Source organism: Notamacropus eugenii, chromosome 5 (genome assembly GCF_028372415.1).
Source record: "Notamacropus eugenii isolate mMacEug1 chromosome 5, mMacEug1.pri_v2, whole genome shotgun sequence".
In the NCBI taxonomy this organism is placed as follows: domain Eukaryota; kingdom Metazoa; phylum Chordata; class Mammalia; order Diprotodontia; family Macropodidae; genus Notamacropus; species Notamacropus eugenii.
In genome coordinates, this window is record NC_092876.1 from 4,624,634 (window position 1) to 4,648,367 (window position 23,734).

Here is a 23,734-nt window from a genome sequence, read left to right on the forward strand (position 1 = left end):
TGAACATCGACTAAAGGTCCATCCACATCCTTTGTATTGCTCAAGTTTCTCTCCAACATGAATGAGTTTTATTTTTCAGAATGGGAGTTCTAGCTCACCCACCATTCTCCTCTCCTCTCTGTAGGGTCACCAAGGACTGTGTGGCCACAAGAAATATTCTCACGTTCATTATAATTCCATGATCTCGAGGCCCCGAGGGTCTCCCAAAGGACAACATATACAGACACCCTTCTCAAATGAAGTTATGTTCCCAAAGACAGTCATCTTCCTGAAACCACTTTTCTGGGAAGGGGATTTCCTTAGTCTCTGCTGGAAAGTTTCAATTTCCTTCCATGACCTGATCTGGATGTATCCCATTGGAGTCTGCCCGTGGTGTCCCTGGGGAGGCTGTTCTCCTGGATTTTGAGTTGGCTCCAGATTCTGCTCTAACATTCCAGGCTGAAAGAAGCTGAGAAAGAAAATAATTTGAATCTGTTATAAGGGGCCTAGAAGGTCTAATCCAAGGGTGGCGAACCTGGGGCCTCAAGGTCACATGGGACCCTCTAGGTCCTCAAGTGCAGCCTTTAACTGAATCCAAAATTCAGAGAACAAATCCCCTTTATAAAAGGATTTGTTCTGTAAACCTTGGCCTCAGTCAAAAGGCAGCACCTAAGGACCTAGAAGGCCAAAGATTCCCCACCCCTGGTCTAATCCAATCATCACCCTCAGTCACAGAGAGTTGGCAGCCCACAATCAAATGCCATTTTAGGAGTCATCCTATGGAAGGTGGGAAGGTGACAAGGTGCCTCCTGGCAGTCCCCCTCCTCTGCCAGTGCCTCACCTCTGAAAGGACACAGTTGTTTGCACACTGTCCCTCTCCCCCACCAGGCTGTGAACTCCACTTGTGTTTGCCTCATTTGTCCCCAGCACTTAGCACAGCACCTGGCACACAAGAAGGGCTTAAATAATGTATGTTCTGTCTTATTTGTGCTTATTATTTGCATGTGTATATTACGTATGTGCTGATTTCCCCAATAAACTGTCAATTCCTCAGGGGTGGAGGCTGTCTCACACGGGCTTTGTATTCGGATTCTAAGCAAAATGGTGGTCACAGAGGGGCCATTCAATGAGAGCTTGGTGACTAACCCTGTACTAATGACCCTACCTGCCTGTTGGAGCTCCCTCCTGTGAGAAATGGGCCTATCTAACAAGCCCCCAACTGTGAGAAACATGCTCACCTTAAACAAAAAACAATACCTGTTGTGAAATCAGGAAAGTTTTTATTAATCTTTACGTCCACTCCCCCTGAATGGCTGGGTAGCCTCCCTGGTAAGATCACAGGATACCTACAATTTGTTCAGACTAATGAAAGCTTCTTATACTGTTTTCCAAATTTGGGACTTCACACCACACCATCCCCTGGCCATGTGACTTCATCTCCTCTCTGATAGGTTCTCCCTCAAACAGCTCAGCAACCCTGGACCCAAGTTTCTGACCTCTAACCTGACTGTGCTAGGTCACAACCATGATCACCCAAAGCTGTGGAACAGAACTTCTTCCTTGTTTCCCACACTTCACGCAGACAGCTGCTTGTTGGGATGCTACCCTACAGATCCCATGTCTGTACCTCTTCCCCTTGTTTCAAACACAGCAAGCAGACTTAGCAATCTGGAGCCCTAATCATGGGCAAGGAGATTCCACAACTCTGCGGATGCTGAGGCTACAGAATGCCTTCCCAGGAGGGAATAAACTCAAATAAACTCCAGTGGCTCCTCTAACTCCAGGACCAAATACAAAGTGCTGTGCATAACAAAGCCCTTCCTCCTTCTCCTGTCTTCTTACACTTGACCCCCTTTCCATCCACTTACACCGGCCCCTGGCCCCCTGGCATTTTCTCTGGCTCTCCTCCAAGCTGGGAATTCTTTTCTTCCATATCTCTGCCTCCCGGCTTCCCTGGTTTTTCTTTACATTCCAACTGAAAATCCCATTTTCTACAAGAAGCCTTTCCTAACTCCTCTTAATTCTTGGGTCTCCCCTCTTTTAATTGTTTCCTACTTATTTATATAATTTGTATGCGTTTGTTTGCTGTATCCACATTAAATTGTGAGCTTCTCAAGGGTAGAGACTGTCTTCTCCCTCTTTTTGTATCCCCAGTCCTTAGCGCAGTGCCTGGCACATAGAAGGTGCTTAGTAATGCTTATTAACTGACTGACTTTATTTTAGCTGCATTAGTTTTGTTTCTGCAAAAACTTTTAATTTTATGTGATCCAGATTGGGCATTTAGGGTTATTAAAAGAAAGTAGGGGGGAAAAAATCCTTGTAGCAAGTTTCTCTAATAAAGCTCTCATTTCTAAGAAATGGTAGGTATACATACAAAAACATACACACAAACACATACATACATATATACACATATATATGAATATGTATAAATTAGAAAAATTTTAAATAAATGGCAAAAGATATGGATAGGTAGTTTTCAGATGAAAAAATGCACACTATCAGTAACTATATGAAAAAATGTTTTAAAATACTAATAGTAGGAGAAATGCAAATTAAAACAATTCTGAGATTCTACCTCATACCTGGAACAGCTAGGTGGCACAGTAAGTAGAGTACTGGGCCTGGAGCCAGGAAGACCTGAGTTCCAATCTAACTTCATACACTTCCCAGCTGTGTGCCCTGGGCAAGTCACTTAATCCTGTTTGCTTCAGTTTCCTCATCGGTAAGATGAGCTGGAGAAGGAAATGGCAAACCATTCCAGTATCTTTGTCAAGAAAATACCAAAAGGGGTCACAAATAGTCGGAAATGACTGAAAAATGACTAGACCACAACACCTCATGCCCACCAGATTGGCTGAGTAATCAAAACCTGTGTTTGCTTAGTTAGGTATCACCCTTCCCAGAGAGCATAATGTGGTCCTAAGGTACTGCTGATTAAGGCTTTGTTAATATGATCTCATGAGTCTTATGTGGAAGAAATAAATAGCTGTCCTATACATGGTCTACACTGTACACTACTTTTCCACACCCTCTTCTTGGAAGGTTCTAGACATGGACCAAACCTAAGCCTGAAGTGATTCTCCCCAGACCTCCTAGGTGGGGGTGCAAAGAGCCAGAGTTTGAGACTAGAGCTGGGCCCCACAGAATAAGCTAAAGACCCTAAAGCTGAGAGGGGTCCCTTAGAGAAGGTAAGGGTCCTAGCCCTCCTAGCCTCACTATTGTCATCCCCAAGAAACTGACCAGGAATCAGGGTCCTGGAAGGATAGTCCTAAGTCCTACAGAGAAAGGAGACCTCAACTCACCTGGGCTCTGGCCAATAGGACCTAAGCTGCCATTCCATCCTTCTCTGGTAAAGGGCAAGACTCAGGGACAGCAGATCTGAGGGATGAGAGAGGAACTGTGAAGGTAGCTACACCTGACTAAAAATGTCCTAAGGTGGACACACTTAGATGTGCCCCATCCCACTCCCCACATACAGACATGAGGAAGCCCCAGAATGTTCTGGGGTCCAAGAGCTCTTTGGGAAAGGCTGGGGATGGTAAGAGAGGTCAGCATCAATTTCAAAAATCAGCCACTTAAGCCATGGGAGGAAGGATGTCTGGGGGGTGTGCAGAGACGGGGCAAGAGGGAGCCCTGATATAGCTTTGAGGATATCCACATCTTAGAGCCAGTGAAGGACATGGGGATGGAATGGGAGAGGGGGGAGGAGAACCAGGATCTTCTTTCCTCCTTTCCCAACCCCTGTGCACATCCCTTCCTACTACTTTTCAGTTCCCTCTTCTGTGTTCTCCTCTCCCATTAAGGGCAGGGACTGATGGATTTGTTTGTATTTGCGCAGTGCCTGGCACAAGTTTCTGAATTGATTGATTGTGGATTCCTCATTGGTCTAATTTTTCTACGAAGTCTCCTCTCAGTCAAAGCAATGGGCCCCTCATCCTCAAAGCATCCTTCCCTCAGAAAATCAAGTAAACTAATGGTGTGACCAGGATTGACAGGCCGCCATTTTCCATTTCTCTAGTCTGCCTACTGTTAACAGAATGGGCCAGGGGGAGCTTTCCCTCTCGACTGCTCTTTGGTTTCCCTGTCTTCATTCAGCATCACTTCATAAAGTTTCCTTCATGTTCCACCAAATTCACACTCCAAACGCTCGGCTGGCTTCTAGCTTTTATCTCCAAGATGTTAATGTGAATATCTTTATACCTATTCTGTCCGTACGTAGTCTGGGTCTTTACTCACTGAGATTTACCTCTTTTGGGGTGTAAGAACATGAACAATGGCTCTGGGTTAAAGGTTGTGACAACTGCTCACTTTCCTACCCTTATTTCCCATCTGATTGCATTCCTGCATTTCATCAACTCCAGACACGCCTCACCCTGCAAGGTGAAACCAACTCTGAATCTGTCCTCCTCCACCGCCCCTGCCCCGGAGGCCCCCCCTCCCTCTGAATGGAGAGGGTGGAAGGTGGGCATTGGAGAGCTCCTCCCTAATCCTCTACCAGGACGGAGGCCACTCAGGGAATTCATTTCATCATTTCCCACTTGGCTGCTGTCCTGGAGATCACGATCTCTGCAAGATGACATCCAGGGTGTCACTCACCCATTTTCAGGCACCACCCACCCTGACTGCATGACATTCCTCTCAGGGCCCAGGGTTGGGCACCCTCTCCCCACCCCCACTCCCAATTTTCAGCTTCTGTTCATGTGTAAGTTCATTGAGGCGGGCCTGTCTTCTGCCTCCCTTTGTATCCTCAGCCCTTAGCACAGTGCCTGGTACACAGGCGGCACTTAAATAAGTATTTATTGGCTCTGACTGTTCTCTGTAACACACGGACCAGTTCACAGTCCCTTCAACAGTGACTCAGCATGCCTATTTTCCTACAGCCCTCTAACACTGAATTTTCTCATCTGCTAATCTGTGTGTGTGGTGATATGTAAGAGTTATTTTAATACGCATTAAATCAATCGAATGCTGTTATATTACATCTGACCCCTGTCCCCCAGAGGAGCATTACCATCAGCACCTTCCCATTCCTGCTGCATGAAACTGTCTGACCCTGATCCTCCCTCTCCCTCGTCTTGCTATCTGGCCCAGACTCTGGCGTCTGGATCTGGCCCTCATTACCGGCAGCTTGACGTCTCTGAAATGACCACAGACATGCCTCACCCAGCTCAGGTAACAGCAGGTTTTAAGAGCTTCCTTCTTTCCTTCTTCAAATCTCCCGCTTTTCATTTGAATATCATTCCAGTCTTTCTCTCCCTTTTATTCCATTAAGATAATTCTGTCTGATCAGAATGAAGCGCTCTCGCTCGATCTGATCATCTCCACACGCTACAGTAGGAGGTGCACTGCACAGACTGCTGGGTCTGGAGTCAAGAGACCTGAGTTCAAATCCAGTCATGTGACCCTGGGTAAATCACTTAGCTTGTTTGCCTCCGTTTCCTCAATTATAAAATGGGGATAATAGCAGTACTGACCTCTCAGAGTTGTTGTGAGGATCAAATGAGATAATATTTGCATTATCCACAAATGCTTATCCCCTTCCCTTACGGCTAACTTCCTGTGAAGGTGAAGGCCATCTACAATCAGTGCCTTCCCTTCTTCCTGCTTCCTCTCCTCACTCTACACTCTGGTTTCTCTCTAATTGCCACATCTTATGGTGTTTTCTCCATCCTCGTCTCTCCTGACCTCTCTGCAGCAGCTGACACTTATCCACTTTCCCTCTGGGACGCCATCTGCTCTCCCAGTCTCCATGACACGACTCTCTCCTGAGGTCTTTGTCCTGGCTAAGGAATCCTCAGTCCTCCACATCACACCTATTTACCCAAGGTTGCCCTGCACCGTTTTCTCACTCCATATGATTTTATCTGGTGAGCTCATCTGCTGTTACCATCTCTGCAGATGACACCCAAATGTCCACATGCAGCCCTAGTCCCTTTCCTGAGCTCCAGGCACACCTTGACCTGGATGTCCCAGCGACATCCCAACCTCAACATGCCCAAAATAGAACTCATTCTCTTTCCTCCCAAACTCTTCCCTCATCCACACTTCCCTATTACCATCCTCCTGGTCCCCCAGGACAGCAATCATGGTGTTCCATTCACTCTCACTCACCCTGTGGATCCCATCCATTGCCTAACTTTGCTTTTACCTTCACAGCATTTCTCATATCTATCACCTCTCCAAACCTTTCTTCAGGTCTCATCCCTCCCCTGGACCTACTGCAATAGCCTTCTGATTGGTCTCCTCCCTGCTATCTATCCTCCTCTCAGCTGTCAAGGTGATTTTTCTTCAAGTGTAGCTCTGACCATGTCACTCTCCTGCTCATAAACCCTCATGGCTCCTTATTACCTCCAGGATACAATATAGCATCCTGCTTGGCATTTGAAGTTCTTTACAACCTTTCTCTTCCTTCTTATCTATGTTTCTTACCTTCCATCCCTCCATACATTCTACATTCCAACTCTGTGGACATCCTGATGTGCCTCAAGCAGGATACTCCATGACTTTGCATTTGCTACTTTTCGTGCCTGGAATATTGTACCTTCTCACTGCAGCCTCTTGGTTTTTCTGGCATCCTTCAAAATTCAGCTCATATCCCCCCTTAGCAGGCAGCCTCTGGCTGTCCCTCTGGCTGAGTGCCTTCCCCTTTGAGATGAATTTCCAGTTGCTCTGTATCTATCTTCTCCACCCCTAGCTATCTGCATGTTTTCTCCTCCATCAGAAAGAAAGCTCCCTAGGGACAGGGATTATTTTTTTTCTGTTCATATTTGGCTTCTCAGAAAGAACAAAGGGAAGTCACTGAGTTGAAACTGTATTTTCTTTCGTACTCAACTTTGTGAGATAAGTTATTCTTGGATACAAATCATTTTTATTTGCTTCTTGGTATATGGAATTGTTTTCTTACCTTTTCTTCCATCATCAGTGCGTCCTCAGTAAGTGAACCAACTTCTCCCACAGTTTGCAAGACTCTTTCTTCAACTCGGAAGCACTAGACCATCTTGACTCTATTTCCTGATAAGTTAAAATGGTGGCAGGAATGGGAGGAAGGTTCCTTTTTGAAAACTTCCTGTGGGCTCTTAATTCCAATATGTCCAGGCAATTGTCTTGTATGATTTCAAGAACTATGGTATTCAAGGTCTTTGTCTGTAGGGTGGGGGTAATGGTTTACAAAAAGGTTTACCAAGCTCTGCCTCTGAGCTCATTTGTCTTATTCTATGGAGTTCTCAATTGTTCTTCCAGTTTTGCTTTTACCTTTGATCCAATATTTCTTGCTATATCTTAGCATTTCTGTGATCTGTTTCTGCTGTTCTCTTTTCATAGCATCCATTCCTTTATTAACACTTTCTATCTTTTATTCTACAGTCAGTTCTGTTTATCTTTTGAAATTCTTTTTTAAGAGTTCTAAAATTTCTCCTCACACCTTCTTTTATTTTAGTAAGAGTCTCACCCAATCTGGTTGCTCCATTCTCATTTTTCAAGGCTAGATATTGCGATAGCATAGCAGGACCATTCCCTTCTTCTGAGGATTTTTCATTGTTTTCTTTTCTCTCATGGTAGAAGACTTTTTATTTACTCACTAGTTTGACTTCTCTGCTGGTTTTTCTGCAAAATTTTCTTGGTAATGATTTCTTTCCTTGCTTTTCTTTATTGAATTAAAAATTTGTCAGATTTGTTAAAGTTCTTACTGTGTTTCACGGGGACAATGTGGAGTTACATTTAGAGTCGCTTGATTCTTTCCTACATTTTTTTACATTTATAGCGATTCCCTCCAGGATGACTTCATGGGTGGTAAAGTCAGCTAGATCTTTGTCTAATGGCTTTCCCAAATTTTCTGCCCTCGATGAACTGACTGATGTGCAATTAAACCTCATCAATCACACTGAAGGTTATTAATTACATATCCCTCATGGATGAATGATCTGATGGAGTGAGAGTCTTCCTCTGACTAAAGGCCTTTCAACATTCATGGAATTCAGTTTTCCTTCAGTATGAATTCTCTGATATCAACCAAAGTTTTAACTTTAAATGAAGGGCTTTATACACTCCTCACTTACATCGGGGTATTTCTCTTCTAAAAATTCTTTCCTGAATAAGGGATGAGTGGTGGCTGAAGGCTTTCATCTTTCATTTTTTTAAGATTTCTCTTCAGTGTGGATTTGCTGGTGTTGAATGTGAGCTGAGCTCCAATGGAAAGGTGTCCCACATTTTTTATATTCATAGGACTTCTCTCTACTATGAATTCTTTTATGTTTAATAAGGGCTGAACTTTGGCTGAACGCCTTCCCACACTGCTTGCATACATAAGGTTTCTCACCAGTATGAATTCTATAATGCTGAATAAGGGCTGAGCTCCAGCTAAAAGATGTACCACATTCCTTACATTCATAGGGTTTCTCTCCGCTATGAATTCTTTCATGTTTAATAAGGGCTGAGCTCTGGCTGAAGGCCTTCCCACATTCCTTACATTCATAGGGTTTTTCTCCAGTATGAATTCGATGATGTTTAGTAAGGAGTGAACTAAAGCTGAAGGCCTTCCCACATTCCTTACATTTATAAGGTTTTTCTCCTGTGTGAATTCTTTGATGATTAGTAAGGGCTGAGCTCCAGCTGAAGGCCTTCCCACATTCTTTACATTTATAAGGTTTCTCACCACTGTGAAGTCTCTGATGTTGAGTAAGGGCTGAGCTCCGACTGAAAGCCTTTCCACATTCCTTACATTCATAAGGTTTCTCTCCAGTGTGAATTCTCTGATGTTGAATAAGATGTGAGCTCCTGCTGAAGGCCTTCCCACATTCTTTACAGTGATAAGGTTTCTCTCCAGTGTGAATTCTCTGGTGTCTAATAAGATGTGAGTTCTGGCTAAAGGCTGTCCCACATTCATTACATTTATAAGACTTCTCTCCGCTATGAATTCTCTGGTGTTGAATAAGGTGTGAACTTCGTTTGAAACTCTTTCCACATTCCTTACACTCATAAAGTTTCTCTCCACTGTGAATCCTCTGATGTTGTATGAGATTTGAGGCCTTTTCACACTGCTCAAAATCATAAAGTTTCTCTCCCCTGTTTAGTCTCTGGTGTTGAATGAGGGCTGTGTGGTAATGAGAGAGATTCTCATATACGTTATAATTCCACGGTCTTGTGGACCAACAGATAGTTTGACTAAGGCTTTTCTCAAGCTCAATACAGGCATGGACTCCTTGCTGATTACGGATTTTCCTGGGGAGAAAAGCCAATGGCCCCAAACCTCTTTCTTGTAACATGAATGTCCCTACAGGGTCCCCTGCAAGGCTTGCCATGTGCTTCCATAGACTGATCTCTTGGATAGGAACCTCTCCATGGAGATGGTTCTTGGGGACATTTCCTCTGTGTCTCTTCGCTAAGGTCCCAGGTGATCTTCCCCCTTCTTGTTTTTGAGGTGACTCCTCATTCTCAAGTTTAACATTCCAGGCTGAAAAAAATAATGAAAACAAATTGAACCCAAGTTGAAGGAACCTCTACTGAAGGCTAGGCGAATGGGTCAAACTCAGACAGAAACAGATCCTTGTGAGTCACATATTGACTTAGAAAGTTGTGCTATATTTTTACTTGTTTTGTTAAACCTTTCCCAATTACATTTTAATCTGGTTCAGGATGCACAGGGGTATTTTGTGCTGTAAACTTGACCCTTCTGGACTAGCCATCCTTCAACTGTATCATAAATCCCACTATCCCACAGAAAATTGGCAGCCAAGAAAGCTACACAATCCTAGGATACATCAAGAGAGACGTCATTCAACCCTAGAAGGGGGAGAGTCTGGTGGTATTTCTCCTGGGTCACACCACATCTGAAGCAAGAGATGGGGGCAAATGCAGAAATCACAGCTGAGAAAGGACATAGAATGATGAAAGACCTTGAGTCTAAATCAGGTATATCAGCTGAGGATGATTTGAATGAATTAAAGATGGATGATTTACTTGAAGAAAGAGCCAAAGGAATGACCCTGGAGACATCTTTGGGAATTTCAGGGGCCATCACATGGAAAGCCTTTGAGGATGAGATTTGTTCCACTAAGATGAAATTCCAAAGAGGCAAATTTAGCTTTTATACACAGAAAGCCTTCCTAACCACTAGAATGATGCAAAATTGGAATGAACTGTCTCCAGAGAGAGTAGGTTTTCTCTCACAGGACATCCTCAAGAAAGAGGTGATAAACCATTTGGACCTTGTTATGAAGGGGATTCTGATGCCAATAAAATAGAGCAGAGGTCCCTAACCATGGGGCCCTGAGCTTTATTTTAAAATTTTGGTAGCTATATTTGGATAAAATAAGCTTCCTTTGTTATATTATGTATTTTATGCAATTAAAGCAGCATTCTGAGAAGTGGTCAATAGGTTTCAACAGACTGCCAAAGAGGTCTTCTCAAAAGTAATATTCTTAAATACATAAAATAAAATATATACAGTTACAAAGGAAACCAATTTCTTGTTATCAAAAAAAATGTTTTTTAAGTTCACAAACTCCAAGTTAAGAACTCCGATATCAAAGAGATCAGTTCCATCAGTTAGAGAAAAAGGCCCTGTGGTCCTCAAGGCCCCCCCATCCCACCCCCCACCCTCCCCTACACCCACCTGGCACATCCCATCCTTCTGAGGTAGCCAGGCTGCTCCATGCACTGGCTCCTGGCACCCTGCTGGAACACCCTCCTTCAGGTACACAGGCTCTTCTGGAGGTCCCAACCTGCCCATCCCACAACTGGGGCTCTTCTTGTTCCAACCGGGAGATCAGGTCTGGTTTGGGATCCAGATGTCCTGCTCACGGGGAGGAAATATCAAAGCTCTGCATGTGCTCCAGGCAGAAGGGGGAGAACTGCCTAGAAGAGCCAAACACCTTAGGCCAAAGCGGCAAGTGGATAATGTGATGTCTTCAGAAAGCTGGATGAAACAAGAGTCCATAACACTCCTGGAGAGGGTCTGAGAAAATGCTCTGCCCTGCCCCTGTGTGGAGGCCAGAGGAGGGAGAGGGGGCACGTACTGGTATAAGGCAGGGGATTATGGGTAGGACATTGTGCACACTGTCAGCTAGAGCCTCACTATTCCTTAGTTTTGTCCTGTTGGGCCTTTTCCTCTCTCTTTTTAAATCTTTACTTACAAGAATGGATTGCTGGGGGGTTGGGGGGGGAAGGTTTGCACATCCTCAGAGGGCATAGTGGCACAGTTGGAAACAAATGTGATCTAAAAACAAAAACTGTCAATTTCTTTAAGAGAAAAAGGAACTATTTCATTTTTCTGACCCTTCTGCTCCAGCCAGAGTTTCCAGAGCCATCTTCTCCAGAGACCCCGTGCTGGGTCACAGGTCAGCCACTCTCTCGTTGGTTGAACTCAGCTCTGGGGTCCTCCAGTATAAAATGAAGAGGCAGAAATGGGCTGTGCCTAATGCCCTTCAGCTCCATAACCAGCCAGGAAATAACTGCAGGATCCTTTTACTAACCTGGGGGTCTATGCAGGGGGACCGAGGAGAGGAGCAGATACACCTTGAGGCCACCAGGCCGAAAAGGGAAGAGGGGGGCTCCTCTGGCTTCAGAATGACCTTGGCTGAGCTCAGTGGTGGCGCCTCAGTTCTCAGCTCTGACTCCCCTCAGAGCAGAGCCCAACACCTTGGGGGAGGGTCCTTACCCAGTGACACCAGGTTCCTGTAGTTCTCCAGCATGACCTCCCTGTAGAGCTCCTTCTGACTAGGACAGAGATAGCACCATTCCTCTGGGTCAAAGTCCACAGCCACATCCCCAAAGGTCACTGCTTCCTGAAACACCAAGCACATTCATGCTGGTCCAGCCCCTAGCCCAGTCATACTCCTTCAGGGCAGGGAGGGAGACTTTGGCACTGGGGAAGGACCAGGATGGACAGGATGTGCATCTGGAGGGCCGTGAAAGTGTGACTGGAGCAGAGGAGAAGAGGACCACTTGGCATGGGGCAGTCAAGATGCCTGGGCCCAGGCCCAGCTCTACCAGACACTCACTATGTGAGAAGGGGAAAGTCATTTTCCCTCCCTGGGCCTCCGTTTCAAAGTAAAGCAAAGGCACTGACCCAGGAGATTTCTAAGGGCCTTTCCTCACTATTATGAGAATCAGCGGCATGGTCTCAGGTGTGTCCTGCCCATAAGTTTTCAACTACTCATTACCAACAGTCAATCATAAGAAGGGGAACAGGGTCAAGAAGGAAAGACACTAGTGGTCCCGGAGCTCAGAGAACAATCCTGGGGACAGAGGAGATCCCGACTCACCTGCATGCTGGCCAACAGGACGCTGGCTGACACTCCATACTCTTCTGGGCTCCCCTCTTGGGGAAGCACAAGATTCACAGACATTAGATCTGAGGGATGACAGAGGAAAAGCTGTGAAGAAAGTCAGGACAGCTTTTCAGAACCTGTCTTCCACCCCCTGCACCAGGCAGCCCCAGCATCTCCTAGGATCAGAGGCCTGCCATCTGTAGGAAAGTGCCAACTAAATTAAATGTTGGGGGGGATGAGTCCCCCATTCGAGCCAAGCAAGTGGCACCTTCACAGTATTGAGTCACACTGTGCCAGGCGCTGGAGACACAGATGGAAACAAAACTGCCCCACCCTCAAGCAAAGGGTCATTCTCCTGGAGGGGGCAGAGGGGGCACAGCATGTGCACAGCTAGATGAGTCACTAGTACGGGGTGTAGGCTTTTGCCACATGTGCAAGGACAGACTACAGCCAGGCTGTGTTGCCTGCTGGCTTAGGTTTCCCTCTTGGATCTCTTCCTCTCCCATTCATTTTTCATTTGCATGGGAGATCAAAGGCAGTCTCAGGTGAAAGAACTGATAGATGAGGGCCAAGCCCCAAGAACCCCCGGCCACACACACACACACACACACACACACACACACACACACACACACACACACACACAGAATTTCTAATCCTAAGTCAAGGGAAGCCCTCAGAGACCTTGTCGTTGGTGAAAAACAGATTCGGTCAGAGGCACTATTCATGGGAGAGGGTGCTGTGTGGAAAGGGGCAGGCCTAGGCCAAGCACACCTTCATTCCTCTCTTGGACGTGCTGCTGTCTTAGACGTAGGGCTTTCTCTTCCATTCTGCCCCTCTCCTGGTCAGAAGAAGCCATACAGAGATACTCTCAGGGTCTGGCTCAAGAACTTTGGGATTGTATGACATGAGAGACACTGGCACAGGACCGCTCAGCATGGCGTGCCCACATAAGAAAAAGTGCTATGCTTTATGAGCAAAGCAGAATTGAAACAGCTCAAAGGAAACGCAGGATGTGCAGATTGAGAGAATCCAGCCCAGATGTTCACGGACTATCTGCACCCATTCTGTGGTAGAGCATTCCAAGCATGTGTCGGTCTGAACAGCCACCGCTGGACACACTGAAAAGTGACTCTAGCAGTGATGTCATTTTGGTCCTCTGAGAGCGAAGGACAACAGCCAACCACCAACCCTTTCCTCCAGATCCCTTTTTGTCTTGTCCCCAGAGTGGATACTGTCTGTTTTTGCTGGTGTGAGTGCTCCTCATGCTCCACACCACATCTGGTACCCAGCCAAGGGCTTAATAGATGCTTGTGGACCAACAGACTTGGCTGGAATGGATATCTCCTATCCAAGAAGATATTCTGGGTGGGTGCATTTATGTAATAGAACAGAAAAAAGTGATTGAAAGTACAGGCCTCTGTTGTGCACAGACAGCTCAAGTAGCCCTGAGTAAGTGAGCCCTCCCCTACGAAGCCAGAAGCAAGCAGTCCAGCCTCCAAGGACCTCACTTCTGCAGGGCTGACAGCTATAGCTAGCATGTGTAGAGAACTGGGGGCAGGGGGTGCTTTTTTGGATTTTAGGAAAGTACTTCACATGTATCATGTCATCTGACCTTCACAAGAACCCTGGGAGGACAGAAGGGAATGGGACAGGGACATGTGGCAGGGAAGGGCCTTCGTCTCATCGAAGGGTGACTGACTCACAGGGATCAGGGGAGCACCTGGGACTTGAGGTACTGCCCATGTCAGTCTCACGGACTGCACCCACAATCAGGCCTGATGCTGAGGTCCAGGGCTTGTCAAGGCTGAAGACAGGGGACCTACCCAGGGTCACAAGCAAGGCAGTGTATCAGGTGGAATTTAAATTCAGGTCTTTGTGACTCAGTCTGGCCCGTCATCCACAGTGCCACACACAATACCTATGATTTCCCCCTTCACTGCCCTGGCCTCCTAGACCACCTCTGTGCACATCAGAAATGGCAGAGCCATGAGCTGGCAACACCAGGAGGCAGAGCAGGCAAAGACAGAGGGAAATTTCCGATAGGTGCAGAAATGCTTGTGACATTTCCTGGGGTGCAAAGAACTGGGAGCCCCCATCAAAGGGAGAGGGGTCCTGAAGGGCCTGGGATATTCTGCCTTTGTCACTGTGGCCCTGGCACCCAGCCTGTGCCCGGCCCACTGTGATCCCTTAAGAAAGGATCCTAGGAAAAGGGAGGAGAGGTGGAGGGGACAAGGGTGTACCTGGGACTGTGTGCATGAAATTGGGGTACAGAAGAGGGGGGCCCTGAGGGAGGGGGCCCTACCTCCTCTGGACCTTGGGCAGCCTCCCAGCATCAGAAAAGCCAGACTCGGTGCCTGTGGGATGGGAGACTCCCTTGGTGGCCTGGGCTGGTAAAGGCCAGATGACGAGCTGGGACCAAGCTCCAGTTTTTAAAGAGAGGTCAGGGTTTCATGGGGGAAAAGTGACTTTCTCAATCACAGCCTTGAACGCGATGGTCTTCAAAGAAAACTGCTCTGATAAGCATAAGGAGGGACAGAGGCCCCAGATCCCAACAGCTCTAAAGTCCTGCCACCCACCCATCACCCTGGCAACACCACCGGGCCTGGGAAAGCTCAGCAGAATGAGGGCAGGAGAGGGTAAATCTCCAGAGTCAGGAGAATCGGGTTTAAAGAAGCTGGAGCCCAGAATGGACGGACTTGGCCAGAGTCCATGGGTGGTGAGCATGGGGGACGCAGGGTCTGACCCCAGACCCTCAGCCCACACCCCTCCCTTCCCTTGGCACAAAGGTCTCAGACTGGGTTCAGACCCCAAGAAAGGGAGAACAAAGGACCTGCCCTGGCTTCCCTAACAAAGATTAGATTCATGGCAGTCAGGACCCCAGAACTCATCCCCACCAGGGGCTGGCCCCTGGCCAGAAGCCTCAGAGGCACTGAGGCAGCCTTGGAGAACCTCCCTGAGGCCATGCCTGGAGTCTGGCTGCCTCCAAGACCTGAGAGCAAGAACTCAGGGGTGGACTTGGCTCGAAGGCTCCCTCCAAGTCCAAGTCTATGCTCCTGTTGCTAGGGATGGGCAGAGTGGCATGACGAACAGAGCCATCTTCAAAATCCGGAGGACCTGCCACATGCTAGCTGTGTGACCTTGGGTAAGTCCCATAATTTATTAAGTTAGTGCTGGGGGCTGAGCTGCAGAGAAGGTGCTAACCTGCTCTGGTAAAGGAAGTCACAGGCCAGGTCACTGCCTTAATGCCACTCCGTCCATCCTCCACTCAGGTGACAAAGTGACTTTCCTAACGCCCAGTTCAACCAAGTCACCCCCTACTCAACAAAGTCCAGCGGCTCCCTGTCAGCCCAGGATCAAATACACAGCTCTCTGCCTGGCCTTCAAAGCTCTTCACACTGAGGCCCCCTAATGCCCCCCAACCTTATTGCCCCTCACACGTCCTAGGACTCAGCCCTGCCCAGCCTACCTCCCCCCTCACAGGGGCTCCCCAGATGTCTGCAGGAAACCTGTCCTGATGCCCCTTCCCTCACAGAGAAGCCCTGACTTTCCCAAGCTACAGCTGGTCCGCATGGCTATTTGTATGTTGTCTCCCACACTGGACTGGGGGCCGAGGGCAGAGACAAGTGTTTTTTTCCTCCTCTTTGTATCCCCAGAGCTTAGCACAGCGCCTAGCACATAGTAGGTCCTCAGTAAATGGGGGGGCAGGATCTTTGTGGGACCATGGCAAAGCCTTGGGGGAGGCTCACGGGCTCATGCTTAGCAGCTCCTCCGCAGGGGGTGCTCAGCCACACATTAGGGAAACCAGTCGTCAGAGACACTGAGAGGTCTTCAGGCACGCCATCCTGGCCCCTTCCAGCCTGCCAGACTGGCCAGGTCAGCCCTCCCTTTCCTGGGCTGGGCCTTCACCCAGGGCTCACCACTCAGGTCCTGGGCCTCTTCTCTTCTCCCTCCACATGACTTCACTTGGTGACCCTGTCAGTTTCCACGGACTCCATGGCCATCTCTGTGCTGAGGTCTGACCAACCCCCACTACATCCCCCCCAAAACTCCAATGGCTCTTACACCCCAGGATCAAATACAAACGTTTGGCATTCAAAGACCCCCCCCTTTCACGTCACCCCCCCCCACCACACACTCTTCCATCCAGTGTCCCCAACCTCTTGGCTGCCCCCACACATACTATCCTCTGTCTTTCACTCCCAGCATTCTCTTTGGCCATCCCCCATATCTGGACGCTCTCCCCTGCTCTAACCACTGACCTCCTCGGCTTCCTTTAAGTCCCAACTAAAATCCCCCTTTACAGGAAGCCTTCCTCACCCTCCAATGTCCAGTGCCCTCCCTGTGAATGATTTCCTATTCATCTGTACATGTTCAGTGCCTCTCTGTCTCCCCCAGCCTACTGTGAGCTCCCCAAGGGCAGGGACTATCTCTCTGTATCACCAGCTCTTAGCACAGAGCAGGATACACAGTAGGCGCCTAATCAACATTTGTGGATGGGCTGACAAAAGTAAAGCAGATGGCATACAAAGGCCCCCCTTACATGGGTTACTCTCACGGGGTTTCAGAGAGAGAAGCTCAAATACACACTCACAATGCCTGTACACACAGGCACATACACACATGTACACATGCCCACACATACATGCAAGAGCACACACAGGCACATGCAGACACACAGTCAGGAGACAGAAATCCACCTGTCCTTTGAATGACCGGTTTCCCTCAGGCTACTCCTGAGGCCCAGCCTCCCCAGCCACACACACATACCCCCGAGGCCCCACATCCACTCCCCCCTTGTATTTCTTCCAAAAGCAGAGATCTATGAGCATTCGCTGCCTCCTCCTCCACCCCCAGTCTCCCTGATTGAGCATGAAGCCCAAGTTCACTGACTGATTCCCACAAGGACCAACACACTCAGAGGGAGATGTGGTTCTTACACACCCACCTGCTGATGATGAGAAGGCCCAGCCCAGTCACCTTCACCAACACACCAAGACGTACAAAGGGACAAAATCCAGATTCTCAGCTATAAATACAAGGGTGTAGTCGGTCTACACAGGTAATGGGGCTGTACACACAGACTCGCACACAACTCCCACTGTGTACGACCGCCACCTCTACATGATCACATACACACCACCAGACGGAATCTATACCACAGAGACAGGGTGCTCAAACACTGAGTGTGCTCACCCAGACAGCTGATCTCCCCTCCCTCCAGGCAGTCACCACCACCACTCACACACATACACACGCACAAACACATGTATGCACACACACATTACATATACACTATTGACTTGCCTCTGTCACAATCACACACATGCACTCACATCTCACATACACTGTGCACACACACCCTCCTGACTTGCCTCCATCACACATCACACACGCACACACATCTCACACACATTGTGCATACACATGCCCACACAAACACACACACCGGGCACACATACCTTCCTGACTTGCCTCTGTCACAATCACACACATGCACTCACATCTCACATACATCTCTCACACACACATCTCACACACACTGTGCATACACATGCCCACACAAACACACACACAGGGCACACATACCCTCCTGACTTGCCTCTGTCACACATCACACACATACATGCACATTCAAACACACACATGCACACACACTCCCTCCTGACTCGCCTTGATCACACAGCTCACACTGGGGAAGCTGAACAAGGGCTTGCGTTTCTTCCACTACAACTGGTTTAAATGACTGAGATTGGGGGGTGGGGGTGGGCAGAGGCTTGTCCTCTACTGGGGCCCCGGGCCAGAGGGTGGGAAGGTGCTCAGGGGGCTTAGCAGTCCTGGAGCATGTGGGGGGGACTAGGAGGGTGTCAGCCTCCCACGGAGGCCAGTATGTGTGCCTGGGCACTAGCCTCCCTCCTCTCCCTTCCCAGAACGCCAGGCTGGCCTCTGCCCTGGGGCTCTCTCTGGATACTGCAGTCTGTGAGGAGGGAGGATGAGCCAGGCAGCACCAGGGGCTTTCACCCTGAGGCCCCAGACCAGGTCCTAGCAGCCAGACTCTGTGTGTGTGTGTGTGTGTGTGTGCGCGCGCAGGGGCGTGTGTGCCTGATGTGTGTGAGAGTGTACACAAGTGTATGGGGGACAGTGCCCACCAAGAACCCTCTATCTTCCCAGGGTGTCATGAGGGCATGAAGTAAGCCCCAGGGGGACGTCCTTGCTTAGGATCTCATCTCTGCCAGGCAAGGCCTCTGGTGCCCTCTGTGGAGGAGGCCAACCTTCTAGCCCTAAGGCCATGATCCCAGGAATACTCATGTGGAGTCTGAGAGAGAAATAAACCCAGGAGGCCAGAGGGAGGGGCCAGGGTCCCACTCCAGGGACAGAAAATGGCAAAGCCTGGGTCAGTCAACCCATGGGCATGTCTGGGAACCCAAGCCCAGCATAATGGAAAAGCCATGCCAAGCTGATGGGCTCTCATGGCTGCCCAGCACCCCAGCCAAGGATGGCTTATGGGATAGCATGCCTCTGCTCCACAAGAGGCCCCCCTTTCCTCCCTCGGGTCCCCTCCCTATCCCTGCAGCTGTCCCTTGCCCTCCCATACCTCCCCGCACCTCCTTCCCAAAACCCATCCTGGCTCCCTTTTCTTTGGGGAAAAGAAAGGTGCCTTGGATCCTGCCACCTCCAAGCTATGACCCATGGCCCTCCTGTCCTCAAAGACAAACTGTCCTGGTGACCTCTGCCTCCTCATGGCTCCCCTTCTCAACCTCCTGGGAACTGCCTGGTCTCCCCCACTGGGCTGAAATAACCCCTTTCCAAGTCCCCAAGAGCTAGATCTCACGGTTGGTTTCTGTGTACCCTATAGTCCCTCCCTGCCTCTGTGCCCACTGCCCACTCCCAAAGCCTTTGCCCTCTGCCTGCTTCCCTTGCTCCCAAGGATACCCCTGTGCTCCCACCCCCCAAACCTCTCAGACCAACCCCCTGCTTCTCTCCCCACCTCTCAGACCATCCCACCTCGTGACTCCCTCCCAAACCTCTCAGACCACCCCTCTCCAGCCCTTCCATGGGCTCCTCATCCTTAGTTCACCCTCCATAAGCCCTGCTGTCCCTCAAGTCACTGTCCTGGACCTTCTCTGTCTCCCTGTCAATGGGTTGTATCAGAAAGAATCCTGGAGCACATTCCCTGCTCAGATAGGGCCTCCCCCAGTGCCAAGCTAGGAGCTGACAACATGGGCCTTGGTCCAGAGCTTCTGGATTCACAACAACCTAGAGGAAAAACACCTAGAACACCAGAGAAATAGAAGAAAAAGCGCTAAAGGGCAAGGGGCTCTTCCAGACCTTAAATCAAAGTGCAGCCATCAGAACCGGTTAGTATTGGCTTAAAAAAAGAGAAGAGTTCACTGGTGGAGCGGAGGAGACAAGGAAGAATCAGAAATTATGGAACTCAGGAAACCGGGAAGCACCAGTTACCTAAGAAAGGACTCCCAGTCGGACCAGAACGGCTGGGAACACTCTGGCAGAAACTAAGTTTAGACCAACACCTCGCACAACACAGCATGGGCCCTGACTACGAAAGATAAGCCCGTGGAAAGCAAGAAGAGGGGCCTTCCCCAGCTCCCGAGGGAAAATAACATCTCGCCTGAACAAGGCAGCAGCAATTCCCAAAAACCAGATCATTTTGATGAGATGTCACAGACAGAACGCCAGCACTGGAGTAAGAATAAAATCTTTGCATCAAACATCAAAAACAAAGCACCAGCATCTGACAACCCAGGACACACACCAAGAGAAATCTGTAAGACCACAAGCTGTCAGCTGAGAGAACGTCTTCAAAAGACATTCCCAGAAGAACTTCTAACTCCTAAAAACCACACGGAAGAACTCCAGAAACAAATAACGCAAACTGAAACAACCCTGAGGGTTCACCTCACACCCAACAAACTGGCAAAGGCGACAAAGGCCAGGGGGAGAGGGTGAGGCACGGAAAGCTGTAGACACTGAGAAGGGGTCCACAGATCCTAGAGATCCAGGTGGAATTCCGTGGAAGCTGCCACTAAAATGTCCACATCCCTTGAGCCAGACTCCACTGCCGGCCACTCACTCCCCAATAAGCAAGGGGAGAAAAAGCAGGTGCCGGCAGAATGGTGCTCCACACAGAGAAGGGGATGTTCCCAGGTAAGAAATGATCACCCTGATGAAGAAGGGGAGGCAGGAAGTGGGACCAGGAAAACCGTACCTGACACTGGGAGAACAATGTCCAAATAGCCTGGGGGAAGGCCGGGAGAGGCGGGAGAAGAAGCCTCCTCCCTGGCCTTGCTGGGAGAGGTGGGGGGGGGTGTCTAGGGGTCCCCCCCCCCGGAACCTTTTATCCCGTTACTATAAGGGATGGCTTTCTGGGGAGGCAGAGGAAGGAGGCGATGTGAAAACCAAAGCTATCAAACTTTTATTTGACTTCTATAAGGATTTCCATGATACCTCAAGGTTCTTGACCCCCATCCCCTGAATCCTGTACCCCTTTGGGCAATCCCAGAGGCCTTTCTTCACTTCTCACTGACTGAGCCTCCACTAAGGGCCTGCTCCGGTCCCTCACTGGATCGTCCAAGGCCAGCAGGAGAGGTCCTCCCAAGCAGGGCAGGCCACCCTGAGAAGGCTGTGCCCAAGAGCGGACATGCCCATGCCCGTGAAGCATAGACCTTCTGAGCCCATCAGGGGCAGACGCCCAAGTCTCTGGGGCTATGTGGGAACTACTGGGAGAGCTCTGGGCTGGCAGAAGGGTCACTGCCCTCCCTGGCCCGCTCCGCACTGGTCTGCCAACCAAGGGGCCCAGACAGTCTTCTTGCCAAGGCTCCCCTAGGCCCCAGTAAAAGACGAGGGTTGCTCAGAGCTAGGGCTGGAGGACCATTCCTCAAGCCGGACCTCGAGGCTCAGGCCCCTGGCCCACGGTGCACCTGCCAGACCCTGAGCTCTCCCTGCCCTCCGAGGCTCCGTCTGGGAAGCCTCTCTTAGCCCGGCCCCTCATGCCAGCCACCATATGACCCGGGGTCTGGTCCAGCTGCCTCCCTCCAGGGTGCTGCCCCCCTCCAGGACCCTGCCCCCCTCCGGGACCCTGCCCCCCTCAGGGACCCTGCCCCCTCCAGGATCCTGCCCCCCTCCCACAAGAGACGAGCCTGGTAGCTCTGAGCTGGCCACTGCTTGGGCTCCAGAAAGCAGCTGAAAAGGGGGACTGGGATAAGCACTTATAGAGCGCCTAGGGTATACGAGGGCAGAATGCGGGCTGAGAGCCGGGGCCAGCCCAGAGCAACCTCCCCCCAAGCTACACCCCTCGTCCCAGCGGCGCCGGGCACAGGGACCTGGGGGGCACGGAGCCCAGGCAGGACCAGTGCCAGGTGGGCACCTCCTGGCCCCGGATGGGGGCACACACCACAGACCCTTACCCATCGCGCAGTGAGGTCCCCGTCTCTGCGGGTGTTCAAGAGGAGAAGGTGCGGCCGTGCACCCCGGGGCGGAGTCGGGGGGGCGGCGCCGGACACACTCGTGCAGAGGAGCGCGTGCCCGGCACACTCGCCGCACTCACCGAGCCACGCACGCGCACGAGTTCACACTCACTCACACCCGCCCAGTCGGCCCCGCCCCTCCGTGACCACGCCCTCCAGCGGCCCGCCCCCTCCGGGCCTCCTGCGGATCCCGCCCCGCCCAGTCTGGGACAAAGGCGGCTTGCCTCTGGGCAGGTGCGCCTGCGCACTGCGCACCCCGAGGGGGAAGGGCGGTGCCGCCTCCCAGAGACCTCCATGGCGGCGCCTCTTTTTCACTTGGGCCGCGGGTTCTTCTGGGAAATGAAGTCCACCGGCCTTGAGCGGCTGGGTCGTGAGCTCCGTCACCTGCCCCGCCCCCCGTGTCCCGTGGGACTGCGTGTGTGTCTCTGTGACCTCTGGGGCCCGTGGCTTTTCTGAACTTCCTGGAGTGGGAAACATGCGCTAGGCGCCGGGGCCCAACGGCGGGCCGACTCCTCCTGACCCCGCTGGGGGTTTTCTTGGCAAATATCCTGGGCTGGCTTCCCATTTCCTGCTCCAGCTCATTTTACAGAGGAGGAAACTGAGGCAGACAGGGTCACCCGCGGGGGCCTGTCTGAGGCTGGGTCTGAACTGAGCGCAGGCCCAGCGCCCTGCGCACTCTGGCGCCCCCTGGCGGGCCCTCTGAGAACAGTGCTGATCCAGGCGGGCCGGGCAGACCCCCGCCTGTGCCCAGGCCTCGGTGCTGAGCCCTGCGAGGGCGCGTCTGCTAGGAGAACGGGGAGCCCAGGGAGGGCGGGCCTCCTCCAGCGCCCTCCCTGCGGTCCCACAGGCAGGGCCCCTCCGCCCCCGCTGAGCGCTGCTCCTGGAACCTGTGTTCTCATGTTGCTACAAAGTATCTTCAGGGAAAGCTTTACATGTGTCCTGAAGTTGTTGGATACTTTGTCAGTACCTCGCCTTTCTATCTGTAGTTTGTATCATTTGTTCTTTGACTCCTACTTAGGCTACATCTGTAACGTTTCTCCTGTTCCCCTGTATTTTTATTTCCGCATAGTCTATAAAGGATTATTTAATATTCTCATATAGTGATCATTTCTCCCTGCACCGCTGACTTGATCAGTTCTTGTAGAGGTATATAGGATGCTGGGACATATGTTTTTTAATTAACCCATTCACAAGATGCCAAAGAACTTTTAAATTAAAAATGTCAACAGTCTGTCCTATTCCTTATTTTCCATTTTATCTTACAGTTATCCAACTCTGAAAGAGATACATTAATATTTTCTAGCATTATCAGGTCAGTTAGCAAGCATGACTATCCATGTATTTTTGCAATTCAGTTAGCTTTGCTTTTGTGAATGTAAATGCTCTATCATCTGGTGCCTTTATGCTTAATAATGGTATTGTTTCACTAAACCTTTAAGTATAATGGACTTTACCTGCTTCTTTTGACAGTGTAAATTTTTATTCTGGTCTTGTTAGTACAATTCCAACTTCTGGTGTTCTGGAATATGCTGACCCATACTAATTTTTGTTCCAGCCTGTGATTTTCATTCCAGGTGGCTTTTTATTTCTTAAGAAGTTGTTACTTGAGGAGTAGGGGCAGAATCCAGATGGCAGAGAAGAAGCGGATACCTGCTTTAGCTCTCCCCCCAAACCCTTTAAAAACACCTGTAAAAAGTCATTCTGAACAAATTCTAGAGCAGCAGAAGCCACAAAATGACACAGTGGAACAGATTTCCAGCCCAAGATAGCCTGGATGGCCAACAGGAAGTGGTTTGGACTGAGGTAGAGCCCAGCCCAGCATGGGTCAGGTGGCACAGACAGGACTAGAGCAGGCTTCAAAGTGCTGAATCAGGGACAGCTGCTATAGTGTCCAGATTTCTCAACACACAGATGACAAAGACAGCTTCAAAGGTCAGTAAGAAAGCTCTTTCACTTGCATGGGAAGGGAGAACAGTCGGCCCTAGTGCTGGTCCCAGGGTG

At 49.9% G+C, this 23,734-nt stretch overlaps 1 protein-coding gene across 2 annotated transcripts; it reads right to left on the bottom strand.

The window, feature by feature from the left end:
* Nucleotides 1-351: 351 nt before the first annotated feature.
* On the bottom strand, nucleotides 352-21,848 carry LOC140508165 (uncharacterized). 2 transcript variants are annotated; one of them, XM_072615938.1, is made up of 6 exons: nucleotides 21,674-21,848; nucleotides 12,243-12,331; nucleotides 11,636-11,762; nucleotides 10,592-10,771; nucleotides 6,887-9,430; nucleotides 352-448 (listed from the first exon to the last, which is right to left on the bottom strand). In XM_072615938.1, exons 1-5 carry the CDS (start codon nucleotides 21,675-21,677, stop codon nucleotides 8,115-8,117), a joined length of 1,716 nt encoding a protein of 571 aa, XP_072472039.1. In that variant the 5' UTR covers nucleotides 21,678-21,848; the 3' UTR covers nucleotides 352-448; nucleotides 6,887-8,114. The 2 variants fall into 2 exon arrangements, with proteins under 2 accessions (XP_072472039.1, XP_072472040.1); XM_072615939.1 differs by lacking the exon at nucleotides 352-448 and adding an exon at nucleotides 3,289-3,360.
* Between the last annotated feature and the right edge of the window lie 1,886 nt (nucleotides 21,849-23,734).

What these genes read in the sequence shown, in the direction of transcription:
- LOC140508165 (XM_072615938.1), bottom strand. An exon ending in TCCTGTTGGCCAGCATGCAG is followed by an intron (nt 11,763 to 12,242) that starts GTGAGTCGGGAT and finishes TTGGTGTTTCAG; the next exon opens with GAAGCAGTGACCTTTGGGGA. An exon ending in CAGGAACCTGGTGTCACTGG is followed by an intron (nt 10,772 to 11,635) that starts GTAAGGACCCTC and finishes CCCCGTGAGCAG; the next exon opens with GACATCTGGATCCCAAACCA.